General features: G+C 48.2%; 1 protein-coding gene across 1 annotated transcript in view; it reads left to right on the top strand.

Annotated features, from left to right (window-relative positions):
- EXOC4 (exocyst complex component 4) overlaps nt 1-21,912 on the top strand; it is a 431,048-nt gene that overhangs the window by 384,149 nt on the left and 24,987 nt on the right. The window contains exons 15-17 of the mRNA XM_074573187.1: nt 9,252-9,393; nt 12,346-12,524; nt 15,391-15,550. Of these exons, the coding sequence (XP_074429288.1) occupies nt 9,252-9,393; nt 12,346-12,524; nt 15,391-15,550 (481 nt within the window). The remainder of the gene's footprint in view (nt 1-9,251; nt 9,394-12,345; nt 12,525-15,390; nt 15,551-21,912) is intronic.

Raw genomic sequence — 21,912 nt, 5'->3', positions numbered from 1 at the left:
GCAGCTGGCCTTGAAGTTTTTCTGTTTTCGTTCCACTCATTTTTGCTCATTCATTCACAAATGTTGACGATTTGTAAAAGGTCTTCTCCGCCTATTGAAAGCACTGACAAATGGGTAAAAAAATCAGTTCGAGGGTGAATTTTTGGCTCTGTGTAGATTGGTGGAAGTGTCTTCGTTGACTTCACTGGAGTTGTGATTTTGCCGTGTCTTTAATGAAAATGAGGTGAAGCGCGTGGCTGATGCTTCCCACAGAGAAGGGTGGGAAACACCGAGCAGGCAAAAAATACTTTCTGTAATTCAAAAGCAGATAAATGGGTTTTTACTAAGCTTCCTTAAATCAAGTCCCCTCTGAGCTAATAGGATTCAGCCCAAGAAATAATGTTTCTGAGAGGGGTAGGGAAGGGGAAAGTTACATTATAAATTACTGAAAGCAGAAGAATTTAACGCAAAGGAGTTTTTGTAGTTGAGGAGCCCTGGAACAGCAAACCCTGGACTTTTCAAAGAGATCCTTCCATATCCAAAATCTTCAGCTGTGGTAACTCTCCCGCTCTTAGCTGCATCTGCACAATTTTGCTTCCTTCGGTGAAAAAAACCCCTGCTCTTCAGAATTTTGTGCATGAACCAAGAGGTTTGGGGGTTTTGTCAAGCCTTTTCCAGACTTGAATACAAAGTGCTTAAAGAAAAGTGTTGAACAACCAAACCTTCCAGTGGGTTGTACGTTGGAGCTGGAACCTCCCACCACACTATTTGCCTGCCCCTCTTGCTCAGAGATACCTTTTTTTCCCCCCGTGATAATCCCTTTCCCGAGGCTGCATATTTGCAGAAAGTAATGGAAAACAAACCACTTTTAGAGGAGTTATTGCCTTTTGAAAAGTGCTAATTTCCTTGTGAAATTTATGCCTGCCAGCAGAGGCAGACGAGGAGCTCCGCAGGCAGCTCTAACGAGACAATTCATTAACTAGCGAGTGTACACACGCCATAAAAAACATTAATTCACAAAATGAAAAACTAATAGAGTGTTTAGCCTGTTCTTTATCACCGGTGACAGTCTGTGCTCTCCTCATCATTAGTGTTTACTGAACTGATGGGGACTGCAGCCCTGCCCGCTTATCACCACTCATCGCAAATGAGGTCGCGATGGTTTTTTCCAGCACGGCTGCTTTGTCCCTTCTCCCACACTGGAATTTTAACATGGAGTGAAGGGCAGAGAGGCATGGAAGGAAGCTCTCAGTGCCAGCCTTCGGTTTTGTCTTGCTTTTCATGGGACTTGGGCACAAATTCTCCTTCCTTCTCCATTTTCATCAGGACCTCAAGGTGATTTGCAAGGGAAAATCCCTTCCTTAAGGATCATAGAATCATAGAATGTGTTGGGTTGGAAGGGACCTTTAAAGGTCATCCAGTCCAACCCCCTGCAGTGAGCAGGGACATCTTCAACCGGATCAGATTGCTCAGATTGCAATTGGATCTTCCCATATGGTCCTGGTTGCCTCTACTGGAGTACAAGATTCATTAGTAGGAATTTACTATGAATAATATTAATGAGAAGCTCTCCCTGAGCTTGCTTTCTCTTGACTTCTGCTTGTCCTTTCGGTGTTGGTATAACTTTGCCCCTTCAGCACTGGTGAGTGGTTGATCCCAGTAGAAGGTGAGCCGGACCAGTGCTGAGTGTTTAGATAATTCCATCCTCCCATCTCTTGTTTGAAAGGTCCCGACCTCTTAAAGTCTGTCCTTTCTTGGTATTTGTTTGGTTTTAACAAGAATCCCTGCTCTCTCCTGTGTTTCGCAATCAATCGATATGGTCAGCTGTGCGCTCGGGCTGTACGCGCGTGGTAAATGTTCTCCATATCTCGGAGCTTTGCAGAGGCCAGGGTCAAGGAGGAGGGTTGAGGCCATTGCATGGGAGACTCGGTGCTTGGCTTAGGTAGGCGCTGACTGTCGTCACCTCTGCTCATCGGCGCCCGCGCTTGTCTGTAGAGACAAGTGTCTGCGGAGACATACCTCTGCAGAGACAAGCTTGTCTTGGAGTCGAAGAGTTAATCTTACCCATCGTTGTGGAAGTGAAGGTCAGAGCACTGATGTGCAGAGCCACCGTCCTTGCCAGCTGCATGGGCTAGGGGCCTGCCTTTCGGTTTCGAGACTGTGTGAAGAAGACAGCTGACATCAAAAATCGAAGTGTTAGCTGCCAGATACGTTGGAGGTTGGACTATTTGCCCTTTAAAGGTCCCTTCCAACCCAAACCGTTCTATTATTCTGTGATCTTGGAAGTCTTGGGAGATGTCATTGTTCTTATTCATCTTTTTCTCCATATTTAAAATCTACAAAGAGAACAATTTAGGTAAAAAGGAGCAATGCAGCAATACCTGCAGAAATATTTCAAGTATTCAGCCATATCTAAGAGGCCATATCAAAGGTTCACACTTCTGAAAAGGAGGGGGAAGATGACAAACCAAAATCTAGCTTTGGTTCCTGAATTCCTGTAACTCTGAAATGAATCTCGGTGAACTTCGGGAGAATCAAAATCCAGTTCCGGATTTTATGGCTCATTCCAGTCATTTTCTATAAAGCTGCAGCTCTGAGATCCCCAAACAGACCAATTTAGAGGAAGGCAGTGAGTGATCTATGCCTTAGAGCTTCAAATTGTACTCCTGCAGCCAGAACCCGGTCCAAGCGGCCATATGGGTTGCATATAGTTGTTGTCGTTCATTATTTCTCGAGCACCACAGGTGTGCAGAGCCCTTTGCAAGAGGATAAAAAGAGAAGGCCCCTGCTCCTCGGAGAGCTTATGCTCTAAATTAGATTGAGATGGCATCTCGAGAGTGAGAAGAGATCAAAGTGGGAGGAAAGATGCGTAACCACGAAAAGAAAAGCGGCTTGAGCGCAGAGTCCTGGTATTTATTCCCACAGAGAGAAAATCATCTGAGTTGATTTGCTTTGGCTGGTTCTCTTTGGTTGTTTAGGGTTTTTTTAATCTCCAGCAAGTCCTAAACGTATCTCCCAGCTCCTGCAGCCAAACATAGCCATCTCTGTGCAGCTACGTGGTGGCGATGCCCTGTGCCGCTTGTGTCACCTTTCGATGGGGCTGTGGGCATCTCAGCGACGTTCCTGACAAAGCCCTTGCTCACCAGCATCACCACGGTGGCAGCTTTCCTTTAGCCAGCTCTGGCCCAGATTGACAGACCATGGCTTAACAGAAACAGAGGTGATTTTTGAGCGGTGACATATTTTTTAAAAAAAATCAGTTTCCTTCTGCTGTTTGGCTTCAGAAGACAGAGGTCTCCTGGCATATGTCTTCCTTCAGAAATCTCACCAAAATAGGTCCTTGATGTTGCATGTAATGTGCATGCTGTACTCTTATCTCCTTTAAAAAAACCCCACATAATCACGTATCTCATTCCTCCCAACTTCACCCAATGCTTTTTCCTTTAAATAACCAGATATTCGTCTTTCTTATTGGTGTTAAAGTAGCGATTTTTATCTCCCAGTGGCACCGTCACCTCGTGACGCTAAAAGCTGTAGGAACAGGAGATGTGGAGACCTTAGAGTCAGCCTGAATGGCAGCGAAGGACAAAAACACGAAGGATATTCACATTATGAAGGATAAAACACACGCTGGGAACTAAAGCGTGGAAAGAGAAAGCGGTGCATGAGGTCCCCAGAAAAGTCTCCGGCAGAGAGAAGAGCTGAACCCTGAGTCCCCATGACAGATTTCCTTTTCTTTGTGCCTACTTGCAATTATTTTGGAGTTTCCTCTTCTGGAGAGGAAAGGGGTAAGAAATTCATATTTTAAAAGCTGTGAACTGGTCCCTGATGTTACCTGTGGGGCACAGCAAGCGTTTCGTACTGCATCTCTTTTCCAAATAAGAGGTCTTTTTCCCCGCAACAGGGTTGTAAAATTTCTCTGTGAGCCTTTCCCCTTCCCCCTGCAAAGCAAACGTGGGTCGTGCTATGTAAAGCCTGAGCACGTTGGAGGTTTATTCGTCAGGTTCAGGTTGCACCGGAGACGAGGCAGAGCCTGTAACCTTAGATTGATTTTTCTCCTTGCGCTATTAAGTCATTTAAATCTGTTAGCAGTCACTCTGCTCAAGCGGGGAGCGGGCAGGACGCGCTATTGTAGACCTTGATTGGGTACAGAGGTTTGTTTATGGGCAACCCGGCAGGTTTTGTTTAATATTCCAGAGGTCTGGTAATTTGCATCCATCGATTTACAAGGCACAATCTGTCAAGAGGCACCAGCGTCGCATTGAATTGCAAAATGATTGAAATCATTGGCGACAACGACTGTGTTGAGTTTATTTTTCTCAGGTTTGCTGGAATGAAACGTTCCTTCTCCATGGAGTGAGATATCTTGGCTGGGCTTACAGCAAGCTAGAAGAAATCCCAAACAGAACCGTAACTGTTTTCCGGCAGCACGGGAAGATGTCTTAAGACAAATGAAATTCATCTGTTTAGGCTGCAAGATGATAAGGGCCCATGGAGCAAGGTGTTGGCCACTGCTTACCCAACCGTTGGGTATTTTGTTGGCAGGAGGGCTCGTGTTCAAGCTGGTGTAAAGGGGTTATGAAGGTGAAGATGGGGAAGAAGAACTGGACGGCTGCTGATCTGCTGGTTTGCTTTTCCAGCATTTCAGTTGGAGATATCTCCCTCTTTAAGCAGAGAGCTCAAAGTGTGCTGTGGTGGGTTGAGTGTCCATGCCGTGCAGGGTCACCCTTTGCCCAAAGCACTGGCCAACTCCAAAGCCAGCTCCAAATTACATTTATTTTATTCAAGGGCCCTTAATAATTTAGGCTCTGATTATTTTTTGCTGCTACAGCTCCTCCTGTGGGTTCACGTGGCCGAGGATGATGGAGTAAAACTGTCTTGAGTGAGACTTAAAGAAATGGGACCACAGAAACACAGAATGACAGGGGTTGGAAGGGCCCTCTGGAGATCATCCCGTCCAACCCCCTGCCAGAGCAGGGTCACCCAGAGCAGGTGGCACAGGAACGCGTCCAGGCAGGTTTGGAATGTCTCCAGAGACGGAGACTCCCCCACCTCTCTGGGCAGCCTGTGCCAGGGCTCTGCCACCCTCAAAGGAAAGAAGTTCCTCCTCATGTTGAGATGGAACTTCCAATGCTCAAGTTTGTGCCCGTTCCCTCTTGTCCTGTCACTGGGCACCACTGACAAGAGCCTGGCCCCATCCTCGGGACACCCACCCTTTAAGGATTTATAAGTGTTGATAAGGTCCCCCCTCAGTCACCTTTTTTCCAGACTAAAAAGACCCAAATCCCTCAGCCTTTCTTCATGAGAGAGGTGTTCCAGTCCCCTTGTCATCTTTGTAGCCCTTTGCTGTCCCCTCTCCAGCAGTTCCCTGTCCTTCTTGAACCACATTTTCTCATTGGCTGCAAAATGGTCCTTTCTGGATATCCAAAGTAGGAGAAAGGAAAATTGATGGGCTGTGAAGGGCTTCCTTTGATCTCGAAAAGCAAAAATACACTTCAGTGTCCTCATTGTGCCTGGGAGAAATTGGTGTGCATCCTCCAGGCCAGCCCCAGACCCTCCTCACCACCGTGGGGGCTCTGAACACCCAGAAGGACTTCAGCGCTCTCGCTTTAAATAAGGAGCAGATTGTCCCCGTCTCCCTCCTCCTCTTATCTCCGCTGACAAATATAATTACAGCTTCACTTAAATTGCTGTAAATGAATTCTGGAGAGTAGAAAAATTGTGCGTGTATCTCTCCGCTGCAGAAATTAGCTGACTCTTGCGTTTCGGATGATGGGTCCATCCATCTCCACCGCTTGCAGGGAAGCATCGCTGGAGGGAGCTGGCAGGATCGAACCCAAAGCTGCAGCCCCAGCTCGGCTAAAGAGAGCTGGTTCTTGCAGTGAGTCCATCTCCAGGAGAGAGGCTGATAGAAACTTCTCAAAATGTGGGATTTTTGACTAAAAATAGGCCATAATAAAGGTGAGGTTTGCTGCTTTCTACTGTGGCCAAATAAGCACCCCTAGACCTGATCCTGCGGGATCCGAAAGTCCTGGCACCCTCCAGGGAAAGCAATGTCACTTGGACGTCTCGTAGCCGAAAGGCGGGTGGCAGCTGGACAAACAGCTCTCCCAAAGCCTTTCCCAGAGTCCTCTCTTAACACCGTTACCTGGAAATTAAGAGGCTGTGTAAATAAGCCCGTCGCCCCCTCGCTGATAATTTCATTTTCTTTGTGGGAGAGACCTGAGTGAGCAGAGAGGGGCTTGGAGAAGTGTCGGGGTGTGCTGGGGACAGGACATCCTTGTTATCCCACTTCGCCCGGGGTGGACCGTCATTCTCGTTTCCCTCTTTATTTCTCTTTTACACTCCAGGCCACTTAATTATTATCAGCAGTATTTGCCAGGCTCTGAATTTCTCTACCGTGTTCTTTGGTTATTAAAAAAAAAAAAAATAAACACTTCATAAGTGTTGCTGTGATTGCAGGAGCTGCTGAAGGAGGATACTTTCAGGAGCCATGTTTTACGTGGCTTCCCCCGTGCACGCTTTTCCTTTTGCTTTGTCACGCTCCTTTAATTGTACACTTCTGTCTTGTGTGTTTACCTCGGTTTCCATTTGTTCCATACAAGATTGGGGCTTTTTATCTCCTCGTTTTGTGGTTTGGTTTTGTTTTCTTTTTCTCTTTTATGACTAGATCTGAAGGTGTGTTTAATTTTAGGAGCGAACCCAAAGCTCTGCATAGGTTCCTCTTTCAAAGCAGGTCTTTGGCTGTACAAACAATGGCGAGTGACATTTACTTAATCAGTCTCCATCAAAAGGAAAGTTTATTGTCAACAGTTCCTTGGTGATGTACAAGTCCTTTCTATGCGGCGGCGCGTTGGTGTCTGGCTGAGTGTTTTATATTGTAGCGAACATTAGTGCAAGAAAAGAGAGAAGGAGGCGTTTCTTAAAGCCAGCAGATCACATACCTCCATTGTTCAGGTTGATCACAGAACAACTACGAGCTGGAAATGTGAAGCAGCCGTGAAGAAGGTCCTGCACCTGGGTCATGGCAATCCCAGGCACAGATCCAGGCTGGGCAGAGAATGGCTGGAGAGCAGCCCTGAGGAGAAGGACTTGGGGGTGTTGGTGGGTGAGAAGCTCAACACGAGCCGGCAACGTGCACTGGCAGCCCAGAAACCCCCCGCAGCCTGGGCTGCATCCCCAGCAGCGTGGGCAGCAGGGCGAGGGGGGGATTCTGCCCCTCTGCTCCGCTCGGGGAGACCCCCCTGCAGTGCTGCCTCCAGCGCTGGGGCCTCGGCACAGGAGAGACACGGAGCTGTTGGAGCGGGGCCAGAGGAGGCCCCGGAGATGCTGGGAGGGCTGGAGCCCCTCTGCTGTGGGGACAGGCTGAGAGAGCTGGGGGGGTTCAGCCTGGAGAAGAGAAGGCGCCGGGGAGACCTTCCAGCCCCTGCCAGTCCCTAAAGGGGCTCCAGGAAAGCCGGGGAGGGACTCTGGCTCAGGGAGGGGAGCCATGGGACGAGGGGGAAGGGTTTTACACTGAAAGAGGGGAGATTGAGATGAGATCTGAGGAAGAAATCCTTTGCTGTGAGGGGGGTGAGCCCCTGGCCCAGGTTTCCCAGAGAAGCTGTGGCTGCCCCATCCCTGGAGGGGTTCAAGGCCAGGTTGGACGGGGCTTGGAGCAACCTGGGCTGGTGGGAGGTGTCCCTGCCCAGGGCAGAGCGGTGGAACGATATGATCTTTAAGGTCCCTTCCAACCTGAACCATTCTATGATTCTATGAAAACAAAAAGCAGGTACAGCAGAGCAAAAGAATATGTCCAGGGCAGATGGGAAAGCTCTAGTTCTGTTGCGGCACCAATTGCAGCTCAAATAGGGCATACAGCTCTGGTTACCTGTGTTCCAAACCAATTAATTGAAACTAGAAGGGGTGCAGAGAGTTGCTTTTGTCATGTATTGGACCAGGCTGCCCAGGGAAGTCGTGGAGTCGCCATCCCTGGAGGTATTTAAAAGATGGGTAGATGTGGTGCTGAGGGACGTGGGTTAGCGGCGGGTTTGGCAGTGGTGATGGTTGGACATGGTAGTCTGAAAGGTGTTTTCCAACCTAAATGATTCTATGGAGAGGGATGCCAGGGATGGAGAACTCCATACGGCAAAGATTAATGCTGGTATATGAAGAACAAAATGTAAACCAGCAGTGAATAAGCTTAGGCTGGAAATTAGATCCCAAACTTGACCTTCACTGTTAGAGAAGTGAGGTTTTGAAGGAGCCAGCAAGGGTAGAAATCTGAAAAACTTTAAGACAAGGCTCAAAAAAACTTTAAGCTCAAGGCTGTGGGGCACAGGGCTTGTGGGGGCTGGGCTTGGTGATCCGGGAGATCCCTTGCGATCCCATCATTTAATTCAAGTGGAAGTTGTCTAAGCGGGGCTGCCTGATTTCAAACACGGCTAATCACCCTGGGCGGGAAGTCAGTTCTAAAGTGCTGCTTGAACAAGGACTTGAACTCAGATATTTGGGATACGCTTCCTCTAATTAGGGCGGAATACGTGATAACAGCGTGTTACTCGTGTTAGTGGAGCTACTTCCGCAGCTCGAGTGGCAGCGGTTTGTGTTGCGGGGGGGAAGGCTCAGGCGCTGTGGTAAAACAGGAGGGATGAAGGCTGCAGAGTTACGGCTGCATTGACACTTCTCCAAGAGACGATGCTCTTGGCATCGGGATAAACTCAAGGTGGTTTTTTAAAGAGGTCTCAGTGGGAGGGAAACAGTTGGTCCACGACCAACTCATACCTGCGGCCTGCGTTTTAATTGTTTTACGGCCAAAGAGCTGTGTTTTATTAACAAGAACAAAGAAAGTCTCCCAGACGCCTCTGAAGGGATGGGGGCAGGCAAAGGCTCACTCGAGATTACGTGGGGAAGTCTATGGCCACCAAAAAAAAGACCGTCTTTTCCTGTCAGCACCATGCTTTGGCTCCTGAGCAGCTCTTTCCTCACTCCAAGCAGAGCAAGATGGATGTTCCTGGATTCTGCAGCTACAGAAATACTCATCGCAGAGCAATATCTTCCCAAGCACATGTATTCCGGTGGTTGATTAAACCCCTCAGATTCACTTTGGAGTTTAATCAATTGCAGGAGCAGTTTTTTGCTTCGTACGTTCCCAAATTATAGAGCTTATTGCTCAGCAAAAGGTGGGAAAGAGCGCGCGTATTCAGGATGGAAGCAGACAGGGTGCTGTGGTTGCTAAAGCTGAGCGGTATCGATGAAGTGTGTCACAAATTTATACTATCTTCTCTTTCTAGCCGTGTCTCCTGGGCAGGACAGCCATACCAGTCTGGAACACCTTCCCGCATCCGAACAGATCCTGCAAACCCTGAGTGAGCTGGCCAGGTCTTTTCAAGAGATGGCTGATCGCTGCCTGCTCGTTCTGCATTTGGAAGTCAGGTAAAAGCCCTGAATTCATGGATTGCGGGTGAGTTTGGGAGGCTGTAGGTTAAGATTGTGTCCAGAGTAGACGTTATGGCACCTGAGACAGATAGACTGGCCTGCTCTAGCGTCAAAGGTCAGTCCAGAAATGCCAGATCCTATCACCATGGGTGGCCAAATGTGGGACGGAGGCAGGATCCCAAAGGTGGAATTTCCTAGGGAGGTGTGTGTCTTATGTGTCAGAGACTAGGAAAAATGGGGTTTGGGGGGTTTTGTCCTTAGAATATTGCACGATGATGTTTTAATAGTCTTAACAGGTGTCTGCGCATTTATTGGCCGCTGCGCTTTGGAGCTTTTCTCACTACTTTTTCAAATAGGAACAGAAACTGGGCAACCAGCTGGATTTTTTTAATGGGACGGATAATTCTGTGATGTCTCCGACTTCACATGCAAAGATCAAAGGCACCAAATCCCTTTCTTCAGGCTGCCAGCTCTCCACTCTGGGGCTGGGAAGACGTTTTTCCCTTACGCGTTGTATTGGCCAGGTGTATTTTCATTGCGTCGCTTTTCTCTGGAGCATCGAACAGAAGCGGATGTCAGAGACGGGCAGTGAGATTTGATGGACCATCGGTTTGTTCTGCCGTGACACATCCTAAGCCATGTCGTGTCCTTGTGTACATTGGCAGAGCTCTGGTGAAGTCAGTAGGTAGCTTGAAAAAAAATACACATTAGTTATTGTCAGCAGCCCTTCAACCTGCTATCCATCATCGGCTGGCCACTTGATTGCTGGCATCACAGATGAGCTGGAGTTTGAAGGATTCGGGGGAAGGATTGCTAAGGTATGGAAACGGAGCAGCTTTCCAGCTGCGATGTAGTGCGAGGTGATGCCCGAGATAACCCGGACTCATGGTATGGGAACCAGCCCAAATGGTTTTCTGGCCTCGGTCCTCTGTGGTTTTCCATCGCACTTGGATTAAGCAGAAATAAGTGCAAATGTAATTCAGGAAAAATTTGTGCTGTCATTTCAGAGCAGACCATTGCCCTACCTCCTCTAGTGCTTCCAACAGGAGCCCTAGTTTGATGCTGTAAATACACCAGAGCATGTTATTCTGTGCAACGGGTGGGAAGGATTGAGAAAAAGCGACGCTAACGACCAGGAGAATCCCCCAGCGGGGTGGGAGCTTCCCCATATTCATCACTCTGCGTTTGCAGCCGCCTGCAATGATGGAGAAAAATCCCAGTCCCTCTGATGGCTGTTACTAGCAGGTTTCCCTGAGATTCCTGCGCCAGCTCCCCGGATCCGTGCCATCGCCAAGGTGCAGAGTACTGCGTCTGTTCATTCACAGAAACCCTCTGTTTTAAACAGGCGCTCAGAGCACGTTCGTAAAGAGCCTGGGAATTTATCCGGCCTCTTGCTGTTGCAGGTGCAGTCTGAGAAAACACCGGCAAACAGCAAAGCGGGGTGGAGACGACGCAATTACCCCCTTGCATTTCTCCTCCCTCAGGGTTCCCCGTTCGGTCACAGCTCTGCCAGACGCGGGTTGGCACCAGCCCGGCGCTGGCGTCTCCTCCTGCAGTGCCATGTGGGCATGGGCACCCGAGGACAGCGGTCGCTGAAATCCCGCTCCTCGAATTTATGTCTGCTTCCTTAAAGGAAATCTTTTGGCACATTGAGATTGTTAAGCATTTCTTTTGTTACAAATAACCGTGGAGCTTTCGATTACTTAATGTTTGTTACAGTATTTTCCTGTAAAAAGCCCTATATAGAGTCATATAGGAGCAGGCACTGAGAGTGCAGAGAGATGTTTTCACTCTTGGAACTGCCCTAAATTGAACTTGCTTGTGATGGTCACCTCAAGGGTGTCTTCCAGGAGGACGAGGGACATGAAAGCCGGGATATACCCATCACAGCTTCTCCCACCTCCACACAGCTCCCCGCTGGTGGGGCCGGTCTGGTGTGAACTTGCTGTCTCAGTGTGCTGTTCCTGAGTGATGCTTTGAGTGCAAGGGGTATTTCACCCCGGCTGTGGTTTGGCCGTGTTTCCCTGGCAGATGAAATTCAGAAGAATCCGACCAACCTTCCATCCCTGTTGAGCGATATGGGTGAAAGCCAAGAATTACAAAAATAGAAGGAGTTTTGCTACCTACTTGCTGGACGTATGACTTTCGTCTATAGGTTCAAGAGAAATTACTTAATTACAGTTTTTTTGCAGAACCTTAATAGGTGATTTCAATGCACAGAATTTCTCCTTCGATGGAGGGATGATGGTTGGGCACATTGCCTACAGCCTTTCCAGGTGGGTGAGCAGAAAAGACAAAAGTTGTAATAGCGTTAAATGCTTGAGAATACACACAACCGTGGCCTGCTAAGTATCCTTTCATGTCCTCTGGCTCGTTCCTTCTGCCAGTTATAACTGGGATTAGGTCTTTATGGTACGTAGAAGGAGTTCTGCTTTGCACATCAGTACTGAAGTGCTGCCGAACCATCATGTGTGAAGTTGGAGAACCTTGTGACAAGACACTTGGCATTTTACTGGAGTGATGTAGGTCAGACCTGTTAATGAAGGGTCCTTTGTATTTACCTCTCAAGATGAGACAATGGCAAGGGGAGGATGCAGTTAATGCAGATATAACCACCCATTTCTTAAACTTGTTGTTATTTTTTACTAGCTTGAACACTGGAAGGAAAATGAGGAGGGTGGTGAGACACTGGAACAGGTTGCCCAGAGAAGTTGTGGCCTGGAAGTGTCCAAGGCCAGGTTGGACGGGGCTTTGAGCAACCTGGTCTAGTAGGAGGTGTCCCTCCCCATGGCAGGGAGTTGGGGGTAGATGAGTAGATGATCTTCAAGGTCCCTTCCAACCTAAACCATTCTCTGAGTCTATAAAATAAAGCGACAACACTTCGCATACCCACCGATATTTTAACATCGGAGTTGTTGCATTGTAACTTTTCTCTCTTCTGTCTCGCAGAGTCCATTGCTTCCACTACCTCATCCCGCTGGCTAAACAAGGGAACTACGCCATCGTCGCCAACGTGGAGAGTATGGACTATGACCCTCTCGTTGTCCGGCTCAACAAGGACATCAGTGCTATCGAGGAAGCCATGAGCGCCAGCCTCCAGCAGCACAAGTTCCAGTACATCTTCGAAGGTCAGGCATTTACCATAAGAGTTTGGTTCTTATGAAATGATTTTTCACTCTCATCCCAAAGCTCAACCGTGTTCCTTCTGGGGGTAAGGCACACCGTGGTATTGTTGCCTCCTACAGCAGATTGATAAGGAAGACCCATGCGAACACAGGGCACTCAAAAGCCCTGTTGTCTCCATACCATTTCTAAGCATATCAGGCTAAATAGGAGGAGCGGGCCCATGCTGAGTAGGAAAGTGGTAAGTTGATGTATTTGCAGGACAATTCTTCCCCGGGAAGCCCTAGGGCATGTGTATATATTACAAGCACATCTCTATTACGGCGCAGTTCCTATCTGAAGTGTAGCCATTCCATTTCTAAAATTAAATTTAGAGAACATTAGCTCTTCTGATGTCTCATCTGTCGTGATTACCTTGGAGAATATAAATCATGCCTTGGTTCATCTCCCCTGTATTTATTTGTGGCACTGACGCATAGTTCTCTTCCCTGCGCACCAGGATACGTGTCCTCTTCTGTGGTGGTTATTCAAAGTCAGGAGAAAGGGGGGACTGGAGATGGACCCGTTGCCCAGTATAATACATCACAGAATCAGAATCATAGACTGTGTTGGGTTGGAAGGGACCTTTAAAGGCCATCTAGTCCAACCCCCACGCAGTGAGCAGGGACATCTTCAACTAGATCAGGTTGCTCAGAGCCTCATCAAGTCTGGCCTTGAACGTCTCCAGGGCTGGGGCCTCCACCACCTCTCTGGGCATCCTGGGCCAGTGTCTCACCACCCTCATTGCAAAGAACTTCTTCCTAATGTCCAATCTAACCCTGCCCTGCTCTAGTTTAAAGCCATTGCCCCTCGTCCTATCGCTACATGCCCTTGCAAACAGCCCCTCCCCAGCTTTCCTGTAGGCCCCCTTCAGGTACTGGAAGGCCGCTTAGGTCAGCAGGGATGAAGGCTTTGCAAACCTGGCTAGCCTTATTCTGACCACCGCTTACTGGTCCTAGAGAAGGCTTTCAGTATCTGTGTTCTTCCTCCCCCATATCCATGGAGCATTTTTTAATCAAATGTTTTCTGAGCTATGTGAATCCGTGGCAAACTGAGTGATCACCAGCACATTGTGGAGCTCCTCTTAACAGCTCAGGTCTACTGCGTCTGTTGGAGGAGACAGTGAAATGGCTCCAGACAGAGCCATGGGGACTGTTTGCATCTTGCTAAGCCGTAAGGTTGAAATTCATACATGTGGACTTCATGAAATGTAGATTTCTCTCTTTAGCGCAGTTTTGGGATTTACATATACCCTGTGCTGGTTGCCTGTATATGAAAATATTTTCTTAATTCAGACTTTTAGTCGATGTCTAGTCTTGTACAGACCCGTGTACTGAGTGAATTAGGCTGGGGTTTTTTGCTATTTGTGATGCGGCATAAATGAATACATGATTTTGGGGTTGGCTGTGGCTTTGAGCAGCTGGCTATGTCCTTCAGCAGCAGAGGAAAGATGGAGACATCATTCAGACTCGAGAAACTGTTCAAGACTGATCAGAGAGCGGTTGCACATCAAGTGCATTGAAATGCAGATCATTTCTGCTCTTGCGGACAGTGAGTTTATGAGGGAAAAATACCACGCTTGGTAACAGATGAAAATATTGTCATTTTGTAGGCGCAGTAGTGGTCCATTGCCCTGCCCAGACAGAGAGAGGGACTGAAAGGGGCATTATGCAAAGCCTGATTATAAATCTGGAAGTGCCCTGGAAATATCAATGGCTATGATAATGCAACTTTGAGTTTTCGTAGTGTTTGGGGGCGGTTTTGTATTTTTACTGCAGAAGGAAAGTTGGGGGGGTGGCTGACACACCGGAAGGCTGTGCCACCATCCAGAGAGACCTGGACAAGTTGGAGATTTGGGCAGACAGGAACCTTATGAAATTCAACAAGGGCAAGTGTAGGGTGCTGCACCTGGGGAGGAATAACCCCGTGCACCAGGACAGGTTGGGGGTGACCTGCTGGAGAGCAGCTCGGTGGGGAGAGACCTGGGAGTTCTGGGGGACAACAGGATGACCATGAGCCAGCCATGTGCCCCTGTGGCCAAGAAGGCCAATGGCATCCTGGGGGGCATCAAGAAGAGTGTGGCCAGCAGGTGGAGGGAGGTCATCCTCCCCCTCTGCTCTGCCCTGGGGAGGCCACACCTGGAGTGCTGTGTCCAGTTCTGGGCTCCCCAGTTCCAGAAGGACAGGGAACTGCTGGAGAGGGGACAGCAAAGGGCCACCAAGATGATGAGGGGATTGGAACACCTCTCTGATGAAGAAAGGCTGAGGGATTTGGTTCTTTTTAGTCTGGAAAAAAGACGGCTGAGGGGGGATCTTATCAACACTTATAAATCCTTAAAGGGTGGGTGTCAGGAGGATGGGGCCAGGCTCTTTTCAGTGGTGCCCAGTGACAGGACAAGAGGTAACGGGCACAAACTTGGGCATAGGACGTTCCATCTCAACATGAGGAGGAACTTCTCTGCTGTGAGGGTGGCAGAGCCCTGGCACAGGCTGCCCAGAGAGGTGGTGGAGTCTCCGTCTCTGGAGACATTCCAAACCCGCCTGGACGCGTTCCTGTGCCACCTGCTGTGGGTGACCCTGCTCTGGCAGGGGGTTGGACTAGATGATCTCCAGAGGTCCCTGCCAACCCTATGATTCTATGATTCTAAGGAAACTTTGAGGAAAGTCCTAAAATGCACAGGAGTCATACTGAGGGCTGTTTCCATGTACAGTCCAGTGCATCTCCTGTTCCAATTCTCATGTACCGCTCAACAGTGCTCATTCATGGGTTTCATGATGAATTATTGTCATTAATGTGATTTTATTCTTTGTTTCCCTCCCCTCACCCTCGCAGGTTTGGGCCACCTTATTTCCTGCATTCTTATCAACGGCGCCCACTACTTCAAGCGCATCAGTGAATCTGGCATCAAGAAAATGTGTAGGAACATCTTCATCCTCCAGCAAAACCTGACGAACATCACCATGTCTCGTGAGGCTGACCTGGACTTTGCAAGGTGAGCAGAGAACCCCATGTTGTGTTTTGTTTTGATGTCCACATGTACAGAGGTAGTTCCTTCCAAAAGTTTCACCACTCCTGCAGGCAACTGGATAGATATCACGTTAAACCCATAGAAGTGTTGATTGTAATATTCACTTTCCCCCTTGTTGAACAACATTCAGAGCAACATGGATCATTTGAGCTCAGCATGAGCTCAAAAGTGGAGGTCCCACCAAAGTGTCTGTGCTTGGGGCTTCCTGTCGGTGTGGTTCTCAAGAGACCAAAACCCGGGCAAGGAAAAGCTTCTAGGTATAGGTCTTGGAACTTAAACTGGATGAATCTGGGGCCTGGATTCATGCCCAGAGAAATAACGCTTTGGTTTGTCGAAGGCTTCAACTTTTAGCAACTCACAGGAACAGCATGTGTGAACCTCGGGGACGCCAGATGCTGTCTCCCTTCGAGTTCTGTTGTTCTTAAAGTAGTAGTAATAGCAAAATAAAAGCAAAGCTGGACATGATAGGTCGCCTGCAAGTTTCTCACCCTTCTTGATGCTTTATTCACTAAAGAGGGATCATTTGAGGAATAAGCAAACACTAAGCGGTGCGTAGTTTGCCCATGGCCCTAGGGTGCTGACTACCAGTAGCTGTACTGACTGATCCTCTGTGGCAGCACCTGGTTCAGCAACCGGCAGCTGAGCCCAAGAAACAGCCAAAGGGAGAGCCTGGAACTTGCAAATTAAGGCGTGTAGACCAAATGACAGAGTTTTGCGTGACACTCGGACGCGACCCACCACAAACACTGGAAATAGTCAGTGTCATCTTTTGGCCGTTGCTCTTGGAGACTGAATTAGGAGAGAAGCACGACTCGCTCAGATGAGGGAGAGTAGGTATGACTGAGTGCCTCATTTTCTTGGGCTCTCATATGGGGAATGATCTCATTATTGAATTAGTTTCTTCATAATAACATTGACGTGGGGAAGTTATGAATGCTGAGGCCTGGAGGAGGGGAAGAGAGAAATATCCATTATACACTCTCCAAGGAATAGAGTTCCCAAAGTCAATCTTTCCTTCTTTAAATGATTTTTTTTTTTCCCTGATCTGTTGAAATGCTAAATAAATTAGCCCAGTTTTTTGGCAGGCAGAACAGAGCTTGAGCATGTGCTCACAGCAACTGGCACCCAAATAATGAAACGCTGACCAAGCGCTGCTGGAGGCTGGCACAGCTGGCCATTTTCTGGAGAGGTCTTTGCGGGAAGGGTTGAGTAGCCGTGGAGCTCTGACTTGTGGTGCTGCGCAATTTGACGGGGAGTTTGAAGAGAAGGGCGAGGAGGTAATGTGTTCCCCACTCCTGATCTTGCTGGATGGCCGATATGCCAAACCAGCAGTTTTCACAACATCAAACACGTACCAGCCCTCTTCATTAATGAGTTACGTGGCAACTAGATCTTCTCCTGTGCCATTGGAGTTGCTGGGTACCATCATCAAGAGCTGTGGAGCTCGGAAGAGACACCTGAGCTTTCTGGGTACCATCATCAAGAGCTGTGGAGCTCGGAAGAGACATCTGAGCTTTCTGGGTACCATCATCAAGAGCTGTGGAGCTCGGAAGAGACACCTGAGCTTTCTGGGTACCATCATCAAGAGCTGTGGAGCTCGGAAGAGACATCTGAGCTTTCTGGGTACCATCATCAAGAGCTGTGGAGCTCGGAAGAGACGTCTGAGCTTTCTGGGTACCATCATCAAGAGCTGTGGAGCTCAGAAGAGACACTTGAGCTTTGGGCACAGCAGCATCAGGCGCTTGGTGGTACCTGTGATGCAGATCACTTCCCATAATATAAACTCAACAACATTTCTTTTTAGCTTTCATGACTGCATCACTCCCCTCTTTCTTTTGGGGCAGATTTCTGTGATCTAGAGAGTATGTTTTATTCTTTTGTTCTTCAGATGACTCCTGAATTCTTATCATCGGGATTCTCTTTTTACATAAACAAGGCGTCTTGTGCATCCAAACCTTGCCCTGCTCACCTGAATTTACAACTACCCGAGCAAGTTCTCATGCTGCCCCAGGGACTCCAGTTACTGAGGTCTATTCAAACTATAAAATAAACATAACAGTTCACCCCCAGAAAGCATAAAATAACATCAATGGAGGATAAAAGTGATTTGTACTTCTGTGATATAGCACATACAGGAATCTGTAAGTGCTTTGCGCGGCAGCTAACTATCAGTTTTGCCTTTTTAAAGATGAGAAACGAGGAGCAAGTGGTTATTTCATGTACGGGAGCAGTGGCAGAGCTGGTGGAGAAATACTCACTCACCTGCTCTTCCTTCCCCCCAGCACCTCCTGGTAACTGGGGTAAATTCCCTCCCTGCTTCGCTTCTCCAGGGAACTGGGTGATCATAGAATCACAGAATGGTTCGGGTTGGAAGGGACCTTTTAAGGTCTATGAGACCATCTAGTTCCACCCCCCTGCCCTGGGCAGGGACACCTCCCACTAGACCAGGTTGCTCAAAGTCCCATCTAGCCTGGCCTTGGACACCTCCAGGGATGGGGATGGAATAGGAGAGAAGATTTCTGAAGTGGATCTAACCCAGCTTGGGACTCGCTGCCCCATCTCTGGTCTTTGTAGGCATTTGCCCTTGTGCAAAGTAATTCAATGTTGATTCTGATTTCTTTAAGGAACTTAAACTCATGGGCTCCCTTGATCAGGGAAAGACATTAAAGTTTTCTAGTGTTGTTTTCACACACAGAAAAATAGATTTTCTCAGGCTGTTATGGAGCTCTTTGCCCTCCAGGTTGGATCTGAGCCTCATCTGAAGCCAACTGGCTGGTGCTTCCCCTGGACAGCCGGTTCGTGGCCCGTGTTGCTCCCTTGCCCTCTTGATACTTCTTTGTTTGTGTGTGACACTCGGGGTTCAAGAAGCCATCAGCCACAATTCACGATCAATACATTAGTCTTCATACAATCACTCTTCATATGTTAAGTTTCAATTCTGGAACAGGTCCTGTATGGTCCTTTTCTTGAAGTGAATGCATTCAATATCCGATGTGCTGCAGTTTATAGGAAATACCAGACCGATTGAGAAAGGGCCAAAAGACTTCCGAGATTTTCCTGGGTGTGATGCTTTTGATTTTGGGTTTGGGTTTGTGGTTTTTTCATCACCTTTTATATATTCTTCAAGGCTTTCTGTGGCCCCCAAAGAGCACTAGGCATCCCCGTTCTTCTCTTAATTGGTGCCTTAGGCAGGAGAAACCCCAACCATGGAAGCCAGAGGGGGAAGATCTTTTTCCTCTGAAGCCAAAATCATGTAGAGGATTCACAGGAAGATCTTAACCCATGTAACGCTTGCTGGTTCTAGTGAGACTCTTGCGGTTTAAACCACATTTTTCAAAAGATCAGTAACCTGCAGGTGACAACGGCAGGTTTTGCTGCTTTGGGAGTAGTACCATGGCAAGGGGAAAATTCGTTTCAAATGAGTTTTGCTTTGAGATTCTCAGTTCAAGGTAGAGCCGGGTAGGAAAACTCTCTCTCCGCAGAGCATCACGAAGCAGAGCCGGACCACATTTCCGTTGAAAAAAAATAAATTGCCAAGTTCTGCGAGCTCTAGCAAGGAGTTTCTCCACCAACAGGAGAAAGGGTAAAATAGACTGGTTCTGGCTGCTGAGGTGCCGCAAAAGGATTTGTAGCATTTGCTAAATTTTCCGCAAATATTAATAGGTTTTTCCCTTATATATGTGTTCAGTAGCTAGGCCAGCAGAAATGCAGTCAGTCATTAGGGCATGCACTAGTGTATTAAAGAAAAAGCAGTATTTTCTTCCCATGTGTAATACCTAGGCGTATACTGCAAAGTCTGGGACTGAGGGTGAGTTCCAAGTACCTCCAAATTTTGGAAGTTTCAGACGCAGAATTAGGTTTGTGACATTTGAGGGATAAAATCCAGCTTCCAATTTGGATTCCAGTTCAGGTCTTTTCCCTCGTGCCTTCTTTCCTACTCCCCCTCTATCGTCGCCAAAAATTAACACTTGCGTGTTTATGCAGAGATTTCATCAGAGGTGGTCAAAAAAAGCTGGGGTTCTGCTTCAGACGTACCCTTAAATAAAATATTGTTCCACTCTTAGATGTTCGTTTTTCATTGAAAAGAAAAAAAAACTTTCTCAGACGTGCAGCGGTGATAAAATTGCCCTATTCTTGAAAGTTAATTGAGGTGGTTGCAAGGGGAAGCGAGAGACCAGCGATGAAATGTGAACATTTCATACAACACAATGTCATTTTGACCTCTGAGATAAAGGTTTTGGAGTGGTGCTACTCATCATTACAGGGTCTGAAAGTGTCCTTCATCCCTTAAATGGTTTGCAGTGTAGAAAACCAGAGGTGTCTGTACACCTAGGAGTTAGATACGAGGTTTCCCTGCTGCTACCATTCAAGTTAGCGGTCGCAATGGCCATCCATCCTGCGGGGACCAGGAATCTTTTCCTGCTGCTAAAGACGTTAGCAGGGCCCTTGGCTCTGACCACGTCTTTCTAGTAGATGGGGCACTTACATTGTCATCGCCAGCAGGTCCCAGCCACTCCGGAGGAGTCCCCAGCGAGAAGGCACAGGGAGAAGCCATCAGCATGCCAGACAGTTCTTTAGAGGTTGGCCATGAATAAGCCCTTGAAATGTAGTTCAGACACCTGTGATCAAATCTAGCGGTGTACAAGGCCTGCTTGAATTTTTATCGTTCACAAAAGAGAATGACCTTTGCTTCCGCTCCCCAGCAAAATACAGCTGCAGCTGCTGCTCTGACTTTGTTCCTCCGCGCCTGTGCTCTCCCGGTGACACCTGTGATGCTACAATGTTCATGTACTTAGAATCATAGAATCAGAAAATCATAGAATCAGAAAATCATAGAATCATAGAATCGTCTAGGTTGGAAGGGACCTTTAAGATCATCGAGTCCAACCATTAAGCTACCACTGCCAAATAATATACAATAAAATGCAATACTTGCTTGTATTTTTATATTCTTGGGGCAAACATCTTCCCTTCACCCATACAGCCACCTGCAGAGGGTCAGGAGAACAGCACCAGTCCTCATACTGGTCTCCAAGTAAGTGAGAACTGCCAAGGCACTTGTAGGAGGCAGTTACAATTAGCACAGTTACCCTAAATGGGTCCTGGAAACACACCCTTTACCCAAAACCCGTCTTCGTTTAGGTGGGGAGGGTAAGAGCGTGTAGATGGAGGAGGATGCAGCTGGACCTTGAGCTTTCTTTCAAACCGGTGTCAAACCGCTCCATCGCTGGTGGGGTTGGGTACCGAGGTCAGGGGGCCGAGATGTCTGCATGGGGCCATGCCATGTGATGGGAAGGGACTAGCGTGGGTTGGGAAGCAGCGGATCTGCTCCAGCTTTGCTCCAGCACCTAACAAACACTCTATTTTTGCTTGTAAGTTTGAATGAATCCCAGCAGCAGAGTGGATATAGACGCTCCGGGTTTAGGAGTAGCCCAGTCGGTGACAAGAGGCGGAGATGGCCTTGTGCTACAATTTCCCAGTGCAAGCAGGTCCCTTGCTTTCAGCGCAGGCATCCGTGGAGGTGGCAGGGTTGTCGCACCCGGCTCTGATTCTCGCGTGGGGAGAACTGGAAAATACCACGGGGAGCAATCTCTGAGCCCCGTCAGCGGGATTTCAGGGGGTGCTTTATTTCAGAGCGCGGTTCTGGTTCGGATGCTCGACGTTCAGGGCCCCTCTCCTGCCACGACAGGCAGGCAGGGGACTTGATTTTGTCTGATTGCACAGGGGCGGGAGAGATTTGTGCCTCTTGCCTAATGCGTGAGGCTGTCCCAGGCAGGAGGAATAAGCAATAACTTGCTGCCATCTACTGGGTGCTGCGGAGGGAAGGGGAAGCCGGTGTGCATTAGCAATTCCTCAGAGATGCCGGTGCTCTGAAAGAAGTCCTTTTCATTGCCACATGTTATTTCTCTTTCTGATTTCATTCTTGATAGATACAGAAACAGCAGGCTGCGTTTGCTGCCTGGGTGCCCAGGTTGCCCGAGGATGTAGCTGGTCGAAGGAGGCTTCCTTCGAGAGCCAGTCTCGATGCTTGACTTGTGCACGTTGAACCCCAGGTCCAGCGGATCCTCACCTGGATCCCCTTCCTTCGGTGGCAAACTGCTCTTCTGCTCTCAGGTGCCTCCGCAATGCTCCTGTGATGCTCCTCCGCTGCCTGTCTTGACTTGTGATTCAGAACTGTAGGAAAAGGGTATCTCAGATGTTCTCCCTTGCGGCTGGCAGCACTCAAGCCAGGAGAAAATTTGGGGCATTTAAAATCATTCCGTTCGAGTAAAACCCACGTTAGCTGAGTAGACAACTTGGGTACCGGGCCCTGTAACTCGCGTATC

The sequence above is a fragment of the Larus michahellis genome, chromosome 1, assembly GCF_964199755.1.
Source record: "Larus michahellis chromosome 1, bLarMic1.1, whole genome shotgun sequence".
In the NCBI taxonomy this organism is placed as follows: domain Eukaryota; kingdom Metazoa; phylum Chordata; class Aves; order Charadriiformes; family Laridae; genus Larus; species Larus michahellis.
Note: the sequence above shows the minus strand (reverse complement) of the source record. Positions and strands in the feature narration are given on the sequence as shown.